The sequence below is a fragment of the Anas platyrhynchos genome, chromosome Z, assembly GCF_047663525.1.
Source record: "Anas platyrhynchos isolate ZD024472 breed Pekin duck chromosome Z, IASCAAS_PekinDuck_T2T, whole genome shotgun sequence".
In the NCBI taxonomy this organism is placed as follows: Eukaryota; Metazoa; Chordata; class Aves; order Anseriformes; family Anatidae; genus Anas; species Anas platyrhynchos.
The window spans coordinates 10118024-10136313 of record NC_092621.1 but is presented as its reverse complement, the minus strand read 5'-3'; the positions used below and the strand labels follow the sequence as shown (position 1 = coordinate 10136313).

The 18290-nt window shown below is 59.5% G+C and overlaps 1 protein-coding gene across 5 annotated transcripts; it reads right to left on the bottom strand.

The window, feature by feature from the left end:
- Positions 1–1765: 1765 nt before the first annotated feature.
- Positions 1766–17385, bottom strand: DNAJB5 (DnaJ heat shock protein family (Hsp40) member B5). Of its 5 annotated transcripts, none has more exons than XM_038171236.2 (4): positions 17328–17385; positions 11264–11508; positions 8256–8854; positions 1766–3847 (listed from the first exon to the last, which is right to left on the bottom strand). In XM_038171236.2, the coding sequence occupies exons 2-4, from the start codon at positions 11472–11474 to the stop codon at positions 3614–3616; spliced, it is 1044 nt and encodes a 347-aa protein (XP_038027164.1). In that variant the 5' UTR covers positions 11475–11508; positions 17328–17385; the 3' UTR covers positions 1766–3613. The 5 variants fall into 5 exon arrangements, with proteins under 5 accessions (XP_038027164.1, XP_027302796.1, XP_038027161.1 ...); XM_027446995.3 differs by lacking the exon at positions 17328–17385 and adding an exon at positions 15464–15674; XM_038171233.2 differs by lacking the exon at positions 17328–17385 and adding an exon at positions 14651–15356.
- Between the last annotated feature and the right edge of the window lie 905 nt (positions 17386–18290).

Below are 18290 nucleotides of genomic sequence, written 5' to 3'. Positions count from 1 at the left end.
ATGCTGGCTGCATGTGGCCCAGCCCTGAACCAGAGGGCAACGGGTCTTGGCACAGAGCGTGGATGTGTGCTGTTGGCTTCTAGAGAGCTGCAGCAACTGAGGATTTCTGCAAAGATGCTGAACTGTGGATGAAATTGGGATAAAACGTCCCCTGGGGCTTTTGGGGTGACTTCTTCCACAGCAGGAGCTGTAGAGTGCCCAAGCAATTTAGGGCATATATGGCCCTAAAGCGTCTCAGATGTAGATGAGCTCCATCAGCCTACCAAGGCTTAAAGGGAGGATAAAAAAGGGTGAGGGAAGGTTATGGCTGAAGGATAGGGCTATCCAGGAGGAAGGGGGCTTGTGGGGAGAAAAACTGAAATCGAGAGCGCTGCCTAAATAGCACAACCACCTGCTGCAGGCTGTGCTAGGAGGCTGTGGGAGCCCCCGGGGAGGCTGGGCAGCCTCTGCTCGGGTGGTCTGTCCTAGTTCAGAGCCGACTGCTGGCACCGTGCCTCTCCTGTCCTCGCACCACCTTGCACCAAGGTGGAAGATGCTGCCAGCTCACGGGGCTGCGCTGCTGCTCTGCGATGTGCTTGCCATCAGCCACCTGGGGAGGGGGAAAGGGGCTGTTCCTCAGCAGGAGCCCTGCAGGACTCAAAAAAAAGCCTTGTCAAGCTCTGTCAGGGGGGTGGGTTTGGGAACATCACCCCCAGCCCCTGGGCTTTGTCCCTGCTGGTGGCAGATCCAGCCCCGCATGCCTGTGGGCTGTGCAGGATGGGGCAGGAGGCAGAGGGGTGGCGGTGCATGCGTCCCAGCTCCTCCAAGCATAAGGTTTCCCTGCCTCCTCTCCTAATTAATTTAATTAGCACAATTAAATGCAGCAGGAGGGTTGGAACCCCTCCTCTTCTCTAACTCCTCTGGGATGTGGCTCCTGCTGGGGACAGCCCTCAAGGGAGCCCCCGAAGCATCTGCTTCTGCCCTAGAGCAGTGTATGGGGGCTGTGGGTAGTTTTCTTGGCCCCCTTTATTGCCACCATGGGTGGCAGCTCCTTGTCCTGCCCCTGTAGCCCTAGAACCACGTCTGTGGTGCCCCAATCCTACAGCTCAACCCCACCAGAGCCCGCACAACCCCCCTCAGGGCCTCAGTGTGTGCAGCATGGGGGGCGAGGCCCTGAGGCCTAGGGCCTGGCACCAAAGTGTAGGACTAGAGGGAAGGGTCTCGAGTTGCACCAGGGGAGGTTCAGGCTGGAAATGAGGAGACATTTAGGTTGGAAATGAGGCGACATTTCCCCCCTCAGCTGCTCTCTCCTGCCACCAGAGGGCAGGCCCCGGCCGTGCTTCTTGTGGGGCCCGGGTTCCCACAGCCCCACAGCGGCCCTGTGGGCACCACAGCCCCATGGCAGCCCTGTCAGCACCGTCAGCCCCTGCTGAGGGGTTTCTGCCCACCATCTTGTGGGCTGAAGGCCTACAAGGCTCTCTGAGAAGAGCTGTGTCCCCAGGCAGCCCCCACCAGCAAGAAGCCCCCTTCATTGCCACAGCACTCCACTGCCCCCAGCCCCTCCTCGCCCACCCTGGCCTCCATTCTCATGGTATCTTGGCTGAAATTGCACTCCCCTGCCCATGTTGGTTGTGTTTTGGGAGCCCTGAAGGGATGCAGAGCCCTAAAATGCACCCCCCCCCCCAGTACTAATGGGGACGGGGGTCTGAGCCCCTTCCCCAGCCCCACCATCGGCACCAGGGCAACCGCAACCCCCGTGTCTCCTATCACAACGCGCACCAAGGAGTTAATATTTTTTAAAATACTTTATTTTTCTCTCAATACTGACATTACAAAAAAAAAATTACAAAAAAAAAAAAAAAGAAAAAAAAAAGAACCACTATAAAACATTCAGGTCTCATTGAAACTGAGAAAAACAAAGCAGCTTGCATCTGCGTGCTGACCTGTCTTCTCACTCCATCAGTGTCCACCAGGTTTCCGTACATCGAACTCCACAGGGAACGGCGGAGGGAAAAGGCGTCGTGCCCTAACCTGAATTCAAACTGGTCACAAAATTAAGCAGTGCTTTAATTTAATTTAAGAGGTCTCCTCTCCCCGTGCCCTGGCCATGGCACAGGCCGTCCTCCCGCCGTATATGATGCACTGTACAGCTGTACACCCCATCCCAGCTCAGAGGATGCTGTGCCATGAGCTGAACCCCCCAGGATCCCTATTTCAAGTCATTGATTTCTCTTTATAAAAAGGATGCCTTGGGGGGGAGGAGGGTGTTTTGGCTTTCTCGGTGCTGGTCGGGCTGGAGATGTGGAGCTGAGGTGGTGGAGGAGCCACACAGAGCCAGGTCGGCTGTGCCGCCTGTTCTGCAGGACCCCTCCTGGGAAAAACTGGCAAGAGGCAGAGTTGACCGAGAAAGGTAAGAAATATAAAAATTCTCCTGATGGAAATCCAAAGTTTTTTAAAAAAATACAGCATTTAAAAACAAAACCACCAAGCAGATTGCCTCATGCTCCTTCCAGCTCCACCATAACACCCAGAATTACCTCCTGAATTAAACGTCCCTGTAGAAAAATATATACACGTGCCTTTCTCTTCCTAATAAAATCCCTAAGGTTGAACTCAAACGCTTGTCAAAACCACAGCTCTGCTGACGCTTGGCTCTGCTTTTGCACCCAGACTTGTGCTACACACATACTACGTTCTCACAGGCATGATGTTGGTATGGCTGAGCCGCGCCCCCAAAAGTCGGGGTGAACCACTCCAGGAAACCCAAAACGGGCAGAGCAAACCCTTACGGAGTTTACCTAACAAGCTAAATATATGTATAAAAAAAAAGCAGCAATGCAAAACTCAACACATCTGAACAAGAAAGCTCCCACCCTGGGCTCCCCTGTCCCCCCGGCCGGCAGCAGGTGCGTGGGACAGCGGGGGCAGGAGGCTGGAAGGGACCATCCCCAAGTGCTTTGAGCTCCGTCGATTGGCACAGGTGATGCTCGGTGGTGGTCTTGGCACAGGAGAGTGGACCGCAGTAGCACGAGGTACCGTGGTCCCCGGTTAGAAACGGTCCGGCTACAGTGGCCACCGCGCGCAGGAGCGGTCCCTTGGCCGTACGCGCTCAGGAGTTTCCTTGGCACCTCGGTATGGCCGGGACCCCGAACAGCAGCAAGTATCAAAGAGGGAAGGAGAAAACTAACACGGGGGGGTGGATGTGAGATCCTGTGAAGTCCTATTTACACTGCGCTTAACCCCTATGAGCCCATCCTCTAGTCAAGAGGGTTGGCTGGAAAAGCAGGTGACACAAAAAACCACAAAGTGATGCACCTCCCCGGGCAAACAGCCCGTGCCGCTCGCTTGTGCAAGGCAGCAAAGCTGGACCTCTAGAAAAAGAAAAGAAAAACAAAACAAAAGGCTGGCAGCGAGGAGAGCTGCGAGGGCAGGAGCCTGCGCTCACCATTCCCTCGCTGCTGGAGTAGAAAACAGGCTGAGAGGGGAAGGGGTGGGAGGGATGGATGGGGACTTCTGGGGAAGGAAAGTGGGTTTTTTGCATTTGAAAGTGCTCTGGCACCTCTGCTCCGTGTGGGCCGGATGCTGTGGCACGTGCGTTTGGAGTATTGCTGCTTGGAGAAGAGTCCCCGGGGCTCTAGGAGCACGGGAGGTGCTGCTTGAGGATCTGTCTCGTCTGGGGAGCTATTCTGTCTGGGAAGCGGATTTTGAACTCCACGATCAAGTCTCCTCGCTGGTTGGGGGCCTTGGGGAAGGGCAGCCCTTCCCCGCGCAGTCTCTTCACTGTGCCCGGCTTGATGATGTCGTTGCAGGGCAGCGGGATCACCCTCCCGTCGATGGTGGGAATGTTCACGGTGCAGCCGCACAGGGCCTGTGGGGAAAAGCGGGGAGACGCCGTCAGCCGGGCTGCCAGCCCCATGGCACCCAGGGGTGCACCCAAAGAGACCCCAGCCCCGCTCCCCGTCCCCAGCACTGTGGGACAGAAGCCCCACGGGTGGCAGGATCCCCGCTCCCCATCCCCTGCTCCTCCCAGCAAGCGCCCCGCGGCTCGCAGCAACAGGGCAGCCCAAATTTAGCCCTTTCGCTACCCAATCTGGGATCCCAGCAGGGTGTGTGGGGGGGGAAGCCGAAAGCCCAGCTGAGCTCATCGGATGCCTCTGCGGTTCATCAGCTGTCACCCTTCGGAGCCCGGGGGTTATCTATAGCACAGCCTGTGCCCCCCACCCCAGCCAAAGCCTCCCGAAGGTTACGCCGGCACGGGGCACGGCACCGCGCTTTCCTGGAAGCTGGGGGCCCTGCAGGGCTGCTCCCTGCCACCAGCCCCTGCTCAGGCAAAGGGTTAGGTTACTGCACTGCGCCACTGCCCTGCAGCTATTTTTATACCTTGGTGGCCCAAGAAGGAAGAAGCAAGAACGAGACGGTTCCCCGAAACTGCAGGCTTGGGGAGAATGGCCCAGGCATGCCCTGCATCCCTGCTGCAGGGACCTCCATGTGGCCACGTCCCCCCCCCCCCTTGCAAAGTAGCCACGTCCCCTCACTGCAAAGCCAGGAGCTGATTTTCCAGGCTGCCCTCTTCATCCCCATCCCCATCCCTATTCCCATCCCCATCCCGGGGCTGGGTGCTGCCTTCCTGCAGAAGCCGGCAGCAGCCGCAAGCCGCCCTGCGTTAGCGAGCCACGTGATGCGGGAATGCAGCAAGAAAATCCTGGTGTCCTTAAATAACTCAGACAGCTCTGCCGTACACGTGGGCAGCAGCGTCTCCGGGCTTTCAGCAAGGAGAGAGGCTGCTGCTGACGGAGGACTGCGGAGCGATACTTCTGGAAGGGGAGGATTTGATGGGGCTGGTCCTGTCCTGCATGCAAAGCACTCGTCCCCTCGGGATGGGGTTTGGGGGTCCCGGTGCCCTCCTGTCCCCAAAAGACACCCTGCAAGGGGAGTAGGGGAGGATGTTCTGCAGCCTCCTTCCCAGGAAAAGCAACAGGGACAAAGAAAAAGGGAGCAGCAGCAGTCACAGCCCTTCTTCCCCGCTGACCCCTGGCTTGAGGCTGAAGGCTGCTGCTTCTGCTGCGGTGCCAGGGCTTTGCACCAAAGCCAGCACAGAGCCACCCCTGCTGGGCTTGGCTCTAGGGCTCAGGTGAGCTGAGAAGAGGAAAGATGGAGCCTGCTGCCTCTTTGCACAACCCATCTGTGCTGGGTCTCCTCCCAGACGGGATTTTTCGGGCTGTAGGAGGAGGTTCAAAGCCGGCTCTGTGCGAGCAGGGGGTGCATGGCCACAACGTGGCCAGAGGGAAGCCAGGCGAATACTTCAGCTTCCAGAACGAGCTTCTGAGACCAAAGTAGGGCAGCAGAAGCGTGGCTGGGATGCTTACACCCAGCCCAAGGGACAGGAACACCAAGCAGAGAGCCCCCTGCCAGGCTCGCGGCGTGGGCGCTGCTCCTCAGCGCCGTGCTTGCCCCGCAGAAGCCGAGGGACGCGAGCAGAGGCAGGCGGTGAGCGCACAGACAGGATCTCAGTGTCTCCTTCCCGGAGCCAAGACGCAGGAATTAGAGGCGATCTCTCCTTCGCCGTCTGTTCCTGTTTTCGATCCTTCTCGCCCAGCTCGGTTGGCATTTGAGAAGCTGGAAGCTGAAGCAACACCAGTACCCGCAAGCGAGCGCCTATAGCAGGGCGACGCGCGGCGAGCGCAGCCCCGGAGCTGCCCTGCATCCTGCAGAGAGGTTCGTTTTTTTTTTGGTAGGAAACCAGCGTGGGTTTGATGGCTGAGCCGCAAGCACCGAGCTTTATCTGGGTCAGCGGCGGGTCCCGCTCTGCGGGCAGCAGCGGGGGGGCCGTCGGATGCTGCCGCCTGGGTGCTTCGAGGAAGGTGACGCCAGGTGAAGGATGCCGCGAGGCGAGGCGCCGCTTCCATCGCGGTGAAACCCGCGGGTGCTGCCTCAGATCTGCCTTCCAGGAGCGCAGCTGCCGTAGCAGTGTCACTCCGCCCTCCCTCGGCCTCCCACTGCGGTGCGCGCCTGTAATTTTAGGCACGGACACGTCCCTGCAGCCCACGAGTCTCTTGGGGAAGCCCTCTCGCACCTCCTGGGGCGGCAGAAGCCGTCCCAGATGAGGGATGCGGGACGAGGACGCGAGCACCAGAGGTGCTGGGATGTGGGGATGGGAAGTGGCAGCCCAGCCACCAAGGTGGCATCGCCCATCACCACCAGAGACAATATGGGTAAAGGTCTGTGGGTGCTGGGTGCTACTGGTTCCGATGGAAGAGCAGGTTCAGGTTCAAGAAGGGGCCATAAGGAAGCAGATGCTGGAGTTTCCAAGCCCTCCTGCCACCCCATCCTACCCCAGTGCCCCAAATGCAGGGCCATGGCTGGAAGCCTTTCTCCCCTTGGCTGTAAGATGCTGGCCAGGGGTCTCCAGCATGACCACGAGTGGGATCACAGCTCCAAGGGCCTGCTGGCACCCTGCTGTGCAGCTAAGGAGACCAAGGCTCAAGCTAAAAGAGGCAGACTCTCAAGGATGAACAGTGCAAGGAAAGCACTCGAGGCTACTCGGAGGCTGTAGGCTTAGGTAATGAAGAGGTTGTGCTGTGATTCACTCCGCCACGCACCGAGATGGTGGCATATGGTGTCGGGGAGCTCCTGGCATCTGCTCCTGCTTCAGAGTACTTCAGCTACTTCTTCTCATGTCAGATAAAAGCAGCAAAGCTGCCCTGGCAAGCGGGAGGCTGGGGCTGGCAGCCAGGCCAGCATCTCTCCGAGCATCCCCAGCACGTTCGGTCTGCGGCGAGGGAGCGCAGAGAGCAGGCAGCCCGGCTCAAAGAGCAGAGGAATTTGCCTGGACCAGCAGTTTCCACCGGTCTCTCTTCGTGACTGCTGTGATGTGAAGCAAATGCCCTGTTTACGGGCAGCTGGATGGAGATCACAGGGGCAGGAGGCAGCCAGCACCTCCCCTGGCACAGCACCGCTGCACGGGGCCGGGCGCGCTGCTCTGCTTGCTGCTCACGGGGCAGCATCAACCTGGACCCAACGTGGGCCAGACATCAGGACAGCCATCCCGGGGGGGTAATTTTAAGAGATAGGGGAATGCACAGAAGGAAACATCCGAGATATGGCATGCAGGACTCCATAAATAATGCAGTCTCTCCCAAGTATTTCTGGAGGGGCCAGCAGGAATAAACCTCCATACTCCAATCCCCTCTGCAACACAAAAGGAAATTCAGCTCCCAAGCCCACAGGTTAATTAGAGATGATTTTGTTTCAGGAGTGCCCAGCTCTGCCTGCCCCTCAGGGTTGCCCTTGCCCCCACTGTAGCTGGTCACAGCCCCAGCAGGGATGCGGAGCTGTTGCAAAGCTCTTCTGACTTGCTGGCACACTCAGGAGCTCACGTTTCCCTACCTCAGGTCTGGCCCATTGAGCTTATTTCTATTAAATGCATTTGAGAACATAAATCTGTCTTCAAAAAAAAGAAAAAAAAAAAATCAGCTCATTAAGAAGACAGACAGCGTCTACAGTCTGAAAGGAACAGCAAATGGCAGCTGCCAAAAACGTCAATGTTAAATGCAGCTGCCAGCTGGGATTTATTAAAAGGTAGTTAGGCAGCAGCAGCAGCAGCAAACGGCACATCTTGTTCTGGGGTAAGCTCCCCTTCCTCTCCCACCTTCACACGGTTTGCTGCTCTGGTGTCTCACTGTGACCTCCAGGACTGACAGCCTGGATGCGCTGGGTTTTGCTCACAGCCTTTTTGTTGAGATTTCGCCCTTTGTCCAGGGGAGCCAGAAGCAAAGCAAGCAGCTGTTCGGGGCTAAAGCAGCGCTCAGCAAGGTCAAGGTGTTGCTTTTCTCTGTGTGACCCTGCTCTCATGTGGGGTGGTGCCTGGCACCGTGCAGGACAGAAACATGAACAAGCAGGGACCAGACCGGTGTCAGCAAACTTGGGGTTTCCTTTGCTCCTACAAAGCACCCGGGCTTTCCTCCACATGTGAATACCCTACGCTAAAATAGAAGGGCAAGACATATGGGGAAGGGAGAAAATGGGTAAATACCACCTGTATTCACTCAGGCAGCCCGGCACGCTCAGTCAGGACTGCAATACCCATGTCCTACCTGCAGCATGGAGGCTGAGCTCCAAAACTTGAGCACGAGCTGGTCTCCTCTCTGCAGAGGACTTTGCTCGTGTCTCTCACACCCTACCTGGTCCGTCCTCTTCGGCACAGGACGAGGACCGGGTCCTGTCCTGGCCACAACCCCGTGCCACCTCTCACCCAGGGCATTCCCACTGGCACCCACCTCTTTAAGACTGATGTTTGCGGTGTAGACCACGTTCGTCCCGTCCCTCTTGAAGTGCGAGTGAGGCTTGTCCTTGAGGATGAAGACGATGTCAGCAGGGATGTTGTCCGGCGTGGCGTCCCCTTCTTTGGGGAACGTGATTTTGGTTCCCTCCTTCCAGCCCCGTTTGATGACAATGTTCAGGATCTTATCCTCAGTCCGCATGGTCCGGCCATCGGCGTTGAGCCTTCTGCGGGTGATCTTCATCCTCTTGGTGGAGCCGTGGTAGATCTCTTCCAGGGACACCTTCAGCTCGTGGATGACGGGTGGGTCTTGGACCTTCCTCCGCGTGTGCAGGGACTCCTGGTGCCGCCGGTGCACCCCGTTAATGCCGTTGAAGCCAAAGCGGCCGAAGGCACTGAAAGGATCATCATCGTCATCAATATCCATGTCTTCCTGGTCAAAGCCATTGAACACCCGGGAGCGGCTGCTAGCGAAGAAGATATCGAAGGGGTTGGAGCCTCCGAAGAAAGACGCGAAGGTGGCGTGGGGGTCTCCGTGGAAGGTGTAGTGGAAAGTGTTCCCTGAGCCACCTGAAGAGCCACCTCCAGTCTTGAGACCTGGAAGAGAAGGGGGAAGATGAGGCGTTAGCACTCCCTGCCAGAAGAAAGCTGCTGGCTCTCCAAGCTGTGTGTGCAGACACAAGTCGACACGTTGGCTCCACGGCACCCAGTTGTGCTGCACAAAATGCGTTTTGGGTGAGTTACCTGTCACCCAAGGTGAACTGCGCTGACAGCCACAGCCCAGGAGCATCGTGTCCAGCATGTTAGAAAATGCTTTCGACTCAGTGAGCAACCGTGCAGCCATCAGGAATTTTGCTGGCAGAGCACAGGGAGGTCAGCAGACCTCCCAGCCACCCCCCAGCACACGGGGAAGCAGCTTGCTGCGCGTTTGGCCAAAGGGGTTGACCCGAGGAATCCTCCTGCTGTGGCTCTAGCAGCCCAATTCACAAACCGACCGAGAAGTTTGAGGCTTGCACCTTCCAGCAGCCACTCCCAGGCAGAACTGCCCTGGAGATACAGGGGGGGTCAAACTGAGCAGACAAATGCGGCTTCCCCTGGCACCAGGGATGGGGCATGCTCTGCGCCAAAGGATGGGTCACAGAAGGAAGAGGCCAGGTGCATGATTATGGGCCAGCAGGGTAAAATCTACCTACTGGGGAGCTCCAGGATAACTCGAGAGTGGCCGCAAGTCACAAAGAAATCCAGGCCCTGCCCTTGCTTGGGAGCCAAAAGCCCCAAGACTCCCAAAATCGTGGAGTGGGAGGGGAGAGCACCGAGGCTGAGGCAACCAGCAGAGCTCACCAAAAGCATCAAAGTGGTGCTTGAGCCCCACGGAGCAAGCGCTGCCATTTCTCCAGACAACCCCACGCCCCTCAAGAAGGATTGAACCTGCTGTTTTTTTCCTCTTTGGGGTAATTCAACCCAAACTCTGGCCCTGTCTGTGGCCCCAGGAACAGGCCCACTTCAAGCCCAGCCTCCCCGTCCCGCTGCAAGGAAGGGGGCTGCTCCTCTGCAGTTATTTTTTTCCTTCCTGCTTTAACTCACTCTTATTTTAGCCGCCGTCATCCCTGGAGAGCCCCTGAGCCCAGCAGGCTGCAGCCAGCAGGTTTCACCTTTACGCAGTTGCCTTAATCCCATGACGCCAGCCAGAGGCCAGTGCAGAGGCAGGGTCCGGTTTCGGCAGTGCCTCCAAGGAAATGCTGGTTTTCTCGCTCGAGATAGCCGCTTCTAATTTTAAACGGCAGCAAATCACCGCGGCTCGGTGCGTCCCTCGTGGCCGGGACAGAAATAACGGGTTAAGCAACTCCTACAGGCAGAGCAGAGCGTGTGCTGCCAGGCACTGATTTCCCAAAGCTTTGCCCAAGCTGGGTAGTTTTGCTCAGATAAACCATGAGGGAGTTCCCCCAGGTCTGTCTGAGCTTTCACACCCAGCAGCCTGGCTGCTGACAGCACTTGGCACCCCTGGCCACGTCTTCCAAGAGCTCCTTCGTGTTTTTTTCCTATAAGTTTCTGATATTCCTTGTTCCCCAGCATCTTTCAGGAGCGGGTGTAATTTCACCAGGCAGGGGCAAGACTCTGTACCCCCTGAGACCTGTTCACCTCTGAATAGCAGAGAGCCCTCCCCGTGCCTTCCAGGAGCAGGATGGAGCTGATAAAGGGATCTCCAACCACTGTGTACTCCTGATAGTGTCCCCAAAAAGGACGGACCCGCTTGCTGGGCGCACAGGAGGGGCTGCATCTTCCTCCGAGCAGCCTGCCCATGGCAGACCTGCTGCTCTTTTAAGCACCCAAGTCCCTGGCTGATTAATGCAGATGCTATTCAGTGCTCTCCTCACCCTCAGCAAATGGGGTTGCAGTCTTCCATATTCGACTAATAAGGCTGTGTGTGGCGGAGCTGCTCTCCTCCTCCATGCCAACCGGCGGACAACAGCAGCCACTTAGTTTCAAAACAAAAACCTATTACTTAAATTGGGAAAAGCTTTGATTCATCTAGGTCAGCCTGTACCGGGGAGAAAAGTGGGACTAGCACTTCCAACCCAGCACGCTGACGGGGATCCTGCGGGGGGGACATCCAGGAAAAAGGGACATTACTGGGCTGGGAAATTTAGGCCGAGCGCAGGGCTGATAAAGGATGACCGCAGCGCGCGGGCACGGCCCGGTTGGCGAGCTCCTTTTCAGTCCCATCAGCTCTGCGGAGCTCTCAAGTGCCATCTCCCCAGCTGGGAAGAGAAGCAAAAGTGGCACAGAAATGGGTCGGGACATTATTTCTGGCAGCGAGGCGGTGAAGTGTTTGCTCTCCCCGCTTCTGCTCCCGGTAACCTTGATTCGGAGGCAGGCGTGCGCCCTGGGGGTGCAAAAACACCCCCGAGCCCCACATCAACCTCCTTGGACGCACACAGACAGCCACCAGGATGCCTCCGCGCCCCGGCCAGCCCTGCCTTGGAGCAGAAGCACAGGTCCCCTTACCTTCCTCCCCGTACTGGTCGTACACGGCTCGCTTCTTGGGGTCGCTCAGGACATCGTAAGCCTCCGCGATCTCCTTGAACTTCTCCTCGGCGTTGGGGTCTTTATTCTTATCGGGGTGATACTTCAGGGCCATTTTCCGGTAGGCTTTCTTGATCTCATCCTCGTTGGCTCCGGACTGGATGCCCAAAATCTTGTAGTAGTCCTTCCCCATGACGGCGACGCTGCCTGGTGCCGAGTACTTATTCCTGAAAGCAGAGAGACAGCTGGCTGCAAGGCGAGCGCGGCGCTCGGGCAGACGGAGACGGGAGCGGCACACACTTATCGCCGAGCCGCCTCTCCCCGCATCGCACCGGCCAGCAGCACCACAGCCGCCTCAAGTCCACTTTTTTTCCCCCAAAAAACGAGCGCGAGGACACGGAGCAGTGGCACAGGGACGCGCTAGCGCGGCAGGACCCGCATGTCCCCGGGCGCTGCCTTTGCCTCGCCAAGCTCCGGGGTGCGGAGAGGCATCCTGGCCGGGGAGCACCGAGGCGTTGCGCTGGGTTATTATAGGGGCAAGGCCGACCTCGGAGGCGTGACGGTCTAAATTCGGCTGTCCCCGTGCCCCTCCTCTCCCCAGCCTCCTGGGGCTTCGCCAGCCCAGGGCAAGGAGAGGAGCGGCCGGAGGGGCTGGGGGGGGGGGGGCGGCGGCGCAGACGGGGAGCCAGCAGGGACTGCGCCGCCGCGCTCACCTCAAAGGAACTTCAAACATTTTGTTCCTGAAAGCAATTGGCATTCAGCTGGAGATAAGTGCTTCCAGCATGTCAGAGCTGTAATTTGTATTTAGTGGAGAGAGAATGAAGCCGTTAGACAGAAACATCTTGCGGTGGTGGGAGGTTTTTCTTTCTTTCTCTCTCTTTTTTTTTTTTTTTAAACACCTTCTAGCCTGATTTGCACTCCCTTTGAGTCTTCAGCTAAATGTTGCAGTAAGCCAGAAATATTAAGAGGTGGTAAAATGTCATCGCAGCCTGACACGACGCGGTGAGGTCAGCACAGGCAAGCGGCTCCCCGCATTCACTTTCCCCATCATGTGGGAGGCTGAGGACAGAGCCATGCCTATACTAAGGCATCGAAAACCCGGTGGCCGAAACCCAAAGGGAAAGGGTGGGCAATTAATTCACTCCACAGGCATGCTGCTGGAGCAGCAAACCCAGCGAGGAGTCATGGAAATTCGGAGAGCAGCTCGAGGAGGCACGAGACCAACTGCTCGGGGCAAGAGACGAGCGAGGCTCACGCTCCTCAGAGCACGTTTCCCGTTGATCCTCACCCTTGGGTTTTCTCACTCTCAGCTCCTGTCCCTGCCAAGCCCGACCTGCTCTGCCCCACCTGGCCGAGCACAGCTTGCTGCTTGCTCCTTGCCGTGCTCCTCTCCAGACCTTGCCCCCAGCTGACCCTCCGACCTTCAGCACAGTCTTTGTGCTCATGTCCTACTCCCCTCTCCAGCCCTGTCCCTGTTTTTTTTTTTATTATTATTATTTTTTTTCTTCTGGGCCTGGCCCAGACCCATCCTTGCCCCATAAAACCCTGAATTGCCCTGGACAGACCGACCTGGGCAGCTCCAGCTCTTTGAGCCCCTCCAGCAGATGGGTTTCTGCATCACACCCTGCCCTTCGCATACCCAGTGCTCCCCCTCTCCGTGCTCTATCCATAACCAGATGCTCCTGCTGGAGGTCTTGGAGGGACCCCTCGCCCCCAGCCACCGGCTTTGCCCTTTATTCCTCACCCCCTGAGCCATTCCCTTGGAGATCTGGAGGAAGGGGCCAGACACCAGGCGCTGCCCAAACCATCTCCCCCACGGGCGTCAGGGGCAGAAGCGAGAGGCAGCGCTGCTGCGGCGCTATTGTTAGAGGCACAGGAAGGCCTCTGGGGGCGTAAAGAGCATCTCTACAGCATCTCCAGCTCCCGGCTTCTAAATGCCAGCACGTTTCCCTACCAGCACAGCCTCCAGCAGGAGCCCTCCAGCTTCTGTGCAGAGAGCAGCCGTCTCCGCAGAGCCCACACAGCCATTACGAGATGCCCACCACCGTCTGCGTCTGCTCCCCGTGACAGGGGGAGGGGGGGGGGGGATGCAGCAGGTCCCCCAGCCGGCATTTCGGAGGTGGCCCGAAATGTCTTTTTTTTTTCTTCTTTTTTTTTTTTTTTTTTTTTTCTCACCGTGCTGTAAAAATAAGCCACGAACCACAGCCTCCCACAGCAAGGCGAGGCGAAGGAACCAAGGTCAGCGGCGCTGTGAGTGCTGACAGGTGGCAACCTGCTGGGCACCGCGGCACGGACAGCACAGGACCTGGCCTCCCGATGGACAGCAGACCCTTTTTTTTGCACGATCCCAAAACCAAAAAAAAAGCCTCCTCCAGCAAGGTCAAACAAGGCAGCGCTGAATTCAACCCCCTGTCGCACCCCAAAGCACGGAGGTCGCAAACCACGGATTTCACCCCAATATGGTTCCCAACAGAACCCCCCCCCCAAAAAAAAACCCTGCTGCAATTGCTATAAAAGTCCCCAAATCGTCACCCCCACACCCACCCCCCACACCCACCCAAGAGGTCTTTACCCTCGAGAGGTCTTTGTGGGAGGGGGGTGCGGGGGATGCCTGCGGGGGATGCTCGCGCCGCGTCCCTGTCCCGTCGCCGCCCTGAAATCCGACGGTCCCACGTCTCTCCCAGCCCCGTCACCTGGCGCCGCCGTCCCCACGCCCCACGTTCGGGTGACCCCTGGGGTGAAGCCACGCTCCGGAGGCGACGCTCACATGTGCGGTGGTAAAACACGACTCTGTCCCCGCGCGCAGCCTCCCTCCCACCTCCCCGCGATCAGCTGCGCCTCGCCACGGCTCCTCTCTCTCTTCTCCCCCTCCAGCCGCTCAATCATCCGGCTCTGCCTTCCCATTTAACCCTCTCGGGAGCGGGGGAGAGGAGCTGCTGAGCAGGGGGGGGGGCGGGGGGGCTTCGAGGTGGGTAAGGCACCTGCATTTCTTCCCCCGAAAAGCTTAGGGAAAAAGGGGGCTGCACTGGGAAAACAAAACGCGGGCACCGGCGTCTGGCGGCTGCGCTGCTGAGCGCACGGTTCTCCCCTTAAGAAATAATAATTAAATAATTTTAAATTTCAAAAAAAAAAAAAAAAGAAACCTTTGTTCCAGCCCTGCACATGACATCAGACCATGCAACCTCTGGATCGGCGAGCCGGCTGAATAGCAATCCCTTGACATAATCCCTCTGCTCCGTGGTGGGGGAGCGAGCCCCCCGCGCCCGGCGGCACGGCACGGCACGGCGAGGAGCCGGGCACCGCGGGGTGCTCATGGTCCCCCTGGCCACCAGCACACGGGACATGGGACACGGGGAGAGGGCCACTTACCGAAACTTTACAAAGACATTCAGAGTCCAGCCGGTCACCTTCCAAGGCTCTGCCTTGATTTTAAACATCGCGCCGGCTCCGCAGCCCGGCGGGGATGGGGAAAGCGGCTCCGACCTCAGCCCCAAAATGAGGGGAACTGGGGACAGGGGTGCCAGCCAGCCGCCTTTTGGGGGCTTTGCTGCAGCAGGAGCCCCTCCACGAGGTCGCTTGGCAGGCAGCGATTTCCCTCTCGGGGGTTTTCTCACCGCTTTCCTGAGCGGAGAGGTGCCGGGTGGGCGCGCGGAGCGGTGCGGCGCGCTCCCGAATTAAAGGATTTCTGTCTGTCTGCCGCCAGCTCGGGCACCCTCCCCGCTCCCCAAATACCTGAACACCCCCGGCACAGCTGCCCCCCAACCCCACAGAAGCGGCGGTGACGAGCAGCCCGGTGTCCCCAGCAATGAATCGCCGGTCACGGCGGGGCCACGCGGGGAAGGAGAAAAGTAGGGCAGCACCGATGCACCACGAGGCGGAAAAAGTAACGGGGACCGCTCTGCATCACCCCAACGGGGGTCTCCCCGTGCGTGTCCCCCTCCCCGTTTCCCCCAGGTGCCGACACCGGGGCAGGAGGCATCCAGCAGCTCCCGGTGGCACAAAACCTCCCGGAATAAAGTCACCTTCACGCCTCGCACCGTGGGGGTGCACGCCGAGGGACCTCACCCCCCGAAAGCGTCCCCGAGCCCGAGCGAGAAACTTGGTGTCCGAGCACCGAAGGACATCACCGGGGTGTCGGAGGGACGCGGGGTGGGACGGTGCCGGGTGTGGGGGTGCCGTTACCTCTCGGCGCGGCTCCAGAAGAGCAGGATGGCCGGCATGGTGCTGCCGGGGAGCGGGCGAAACCCCGAGTTGTGCTGGAGGGGAGCGCGGCGCGTCGGGGCAAGGCAGTGCCACCCGTGCCGGCTGGCAGGCGCAGGGAAGCAGCCCGCGATGTCATGAGTACACGCAATGAATCATCCCATCCCCGGGCCCCCACGCGCGCACCGCCCGCCTCCCCCTTCCCCACCGCCTGCCCTCCCCCCCCCCCCTTTCCCTTCCCATTCCCCACAGCACCCAACCCCTCCCCACTCGGCTGCCTGGCGGCACCTGCGTGGGGATGGGGTTCGCCCCCTCGCCCCCCCCCCCCCCCCTTCCTGGTGCTGAGCCCCCGCAGGGATCCCACAGATAAGTGGGGAGGGGGGTTAGGATCCCGGACACCCCCATCCCAAAGGGGTAGGGACCCCCACTTTTGGCCCCATTGGGGTGTGGGGGGATGGGGTAAGCCCCCATGTTGCCTCCCCATATAGGGTCCCCCGTTTCCAGCCCCTGTGGGGTGTCTTGTACTTGGGTGGGGATGGGGTTAAGCCCCTTTTCTGACCCCCCCCATATAGGGTCCCCCATCTCCAGCCCCACTGGGGCACTACCACCTGTGTGGGAATGGGGTTAAGCCCCTTTATACCCCCCCCCCCATATAGGGTCCCCCATTTCCAGCCCCACTGGGGCACCACCACCTACGTGGGAATGGGGTTAAGCCCCTTTACACCCCCCCCCACAAATAGGGACCCCACTTCCAGCCCCACTGGGGTGCCTGTAACTTTTTGTAGGGACGAGGCTGAGCCCCCTCACTGCCTCCCCACCAAATCCTATGTGGAAATAGGATTCCCCAGTCTCCCCCTCCAGTCTCCCCAGTTCCTAGCCCCACAGGGGTGCGTGTACAGCTTAATAGGGACAGGGTTCAGCCTTCCTCATGTGGGGTCCCCCACCTCCAGCCCCTCTGGGGTGCTGTGAGCCATGTGGGGACAGCGTCCCCGAAATCCTCTATGGGATGCTGTGACCTGCATGGGGACTGTGTCCCCAAATCCTCCACGGGGTTCTGTCACCCTCGTAGGGACAACTCCCCCAAACCCCTTATGGGGTGCTGTCACCCATATGGGGACTGTGTCCCCAAACCCCCCATGGGGTGCTGTGACCCATATGGGGACCGTGTCCCCCAAGCCCCCTATAGGGTGCTGTGACCCTCATAGGGACCATGTCCCCCAAACCCCTTATGGGGAGCAGTCACTCACACGGGGACTGTGTCCCCAAACCCCCTATGGGGTGAAGTGACCCTCATGGGGGCTGTGTCCCCAAACCCTCCACGGGGAGATGTCACCCTCACGGGGTCCATGTCACCCCAGACCCCTATGGGGTGCTGTGACCCTTATAGGGACCATGACCCCAAACCCCTTACGGGGTGGTGTGACCCACACGGGGACCATGACCCCCAGACCCCTATGGGGTGAGGTGACCCCCATAGGGACCCTGTCACCCCAAACCCCCTATGGGGTGCTGTGACCCCAATAGGGACCAAGTGACACTGGGGGCGGGGGGGGATTTAACCCCTTCCTGCCCAGATGACACCGGGGGGGGGGGAGGGATGTTGCTGTATTTAACCCCTTCCTGCCCAGCCGGCTGTCACCCCCCCCCCCCAAATCCCCCAAATCCCCAAATTGTGGACAGGGGTTAACCCTTTCCTCGCCGCCCCCACCTGAAGGGGGGGGTCTGGGAGGCGGTGGTGCTGTTGGTGGTGCTGTTGGTGGTGATGGGGGGGGGTCGTTAACGCCTTCCCCGCCCCCCACCGGGGGCTGTCACCCCCTCCCCGCCCCCCGCCCCCCCCCCAACTCACCGCTCCCGCCGGCGCCGCGCACGCACTGCCCCCCCCTCCCCCCCCCCCCCCCATTTCCCGCCCCCATTTCCCGCCCCGTGACGTCAGGGGAGTCCCGCCCGCGCGCCCCCGGCGGAGAGGGGAGGTGGGCGTGGCGCGGGAATGGAGGGCGGAGCTCCCGCCCCGCTTCGCCCTATCATTGGGCATAGCGGGTGTCAATCCGAGCGGAGAGCTACGCTCATTGGTTGCTTTCCAGGGAGGGGGCGGGGCGCCCCCTCCTTCCATCTCCTGCCGCTGATTGGGTGGTTCAAGCCGGCACCGCCCTGCCGGAGCGTTGTGATTGGTGGAGGGCGGCGGCGAGGCCCCGCCCCCCCCGGCGCCGAGCCCCGGTGGCTTTTTATAGCGGCCGGGCGCGGCGGGATCCCCTCGGGAAGCTTCTGGAAGCAGTGACGTCAGCGGGGCGCTGCGCGGCCGCCCCCTCCCCTCAGCGGGCGGCCGCCATGTTGGGGCCGGGGGCACCTCAGTGCCCCGCAGCCGGTGCTGCTCCTGTCCCTGAGTCAGGAAGGGTGGAAAACACCTCAAAAATCACCTGCTGCAGCCCCCACAGTCACTGTCACCCACCACACCGTGTCCATAAGCACCACACCCTGCCTGCCCCTCAGCACCCCCTCTGTGGGGGTCATGGCGGCGTCACCCAGCTTCGGTCCTGCTGTGTCTGAGGGAAAATGCACAGCTGGTTTTGGGGAAGAAAAAGCGGTCCTTGCTCGTCCCCGTTTGGCCCAAAAGCAGGGCTCGGTTCACCTCACGGCACAGCACTCCAAGGGCAGGGAACACAATTCTGACAGGATGAGGGGGAATGGGATAAAGCTGTGCCAAGGGGAGGTTTGGGTTGGATGTTAGGAAGAAATTCTTTATCAAAAGGGTTGTGAGGCATTGGGATGGGCTGCCCAGGGAAGCGGCGGAGTCACCATCCCTGGAGGGCTT

Bases quoted from the DNA above. Each gene is read 5' to 3' on its own strand.
- DNAJB5 (XM_038171233.2), bottom strand. From the start codon at position 14,718: ATGTTTAAAATCAAGGCAGAGCCTTGGAAGGTGACCGGCTGGACTCTG. The intron at 11,509-14,650 runs GTAAGTGGCCCT...CTCTGCTTTCAG, and splicing joins AATGTCTTTGTAAAGTTTCG to GAATAAGTACTCGGCACCAG. The intron at 8,855-11,263 runs GTAAGGGGACCT...CTTCTCTTCCAG, and splicing joins CGACCAGTACGGGGAGGAAG to GTCTCAAGACTGGAGGTGGC.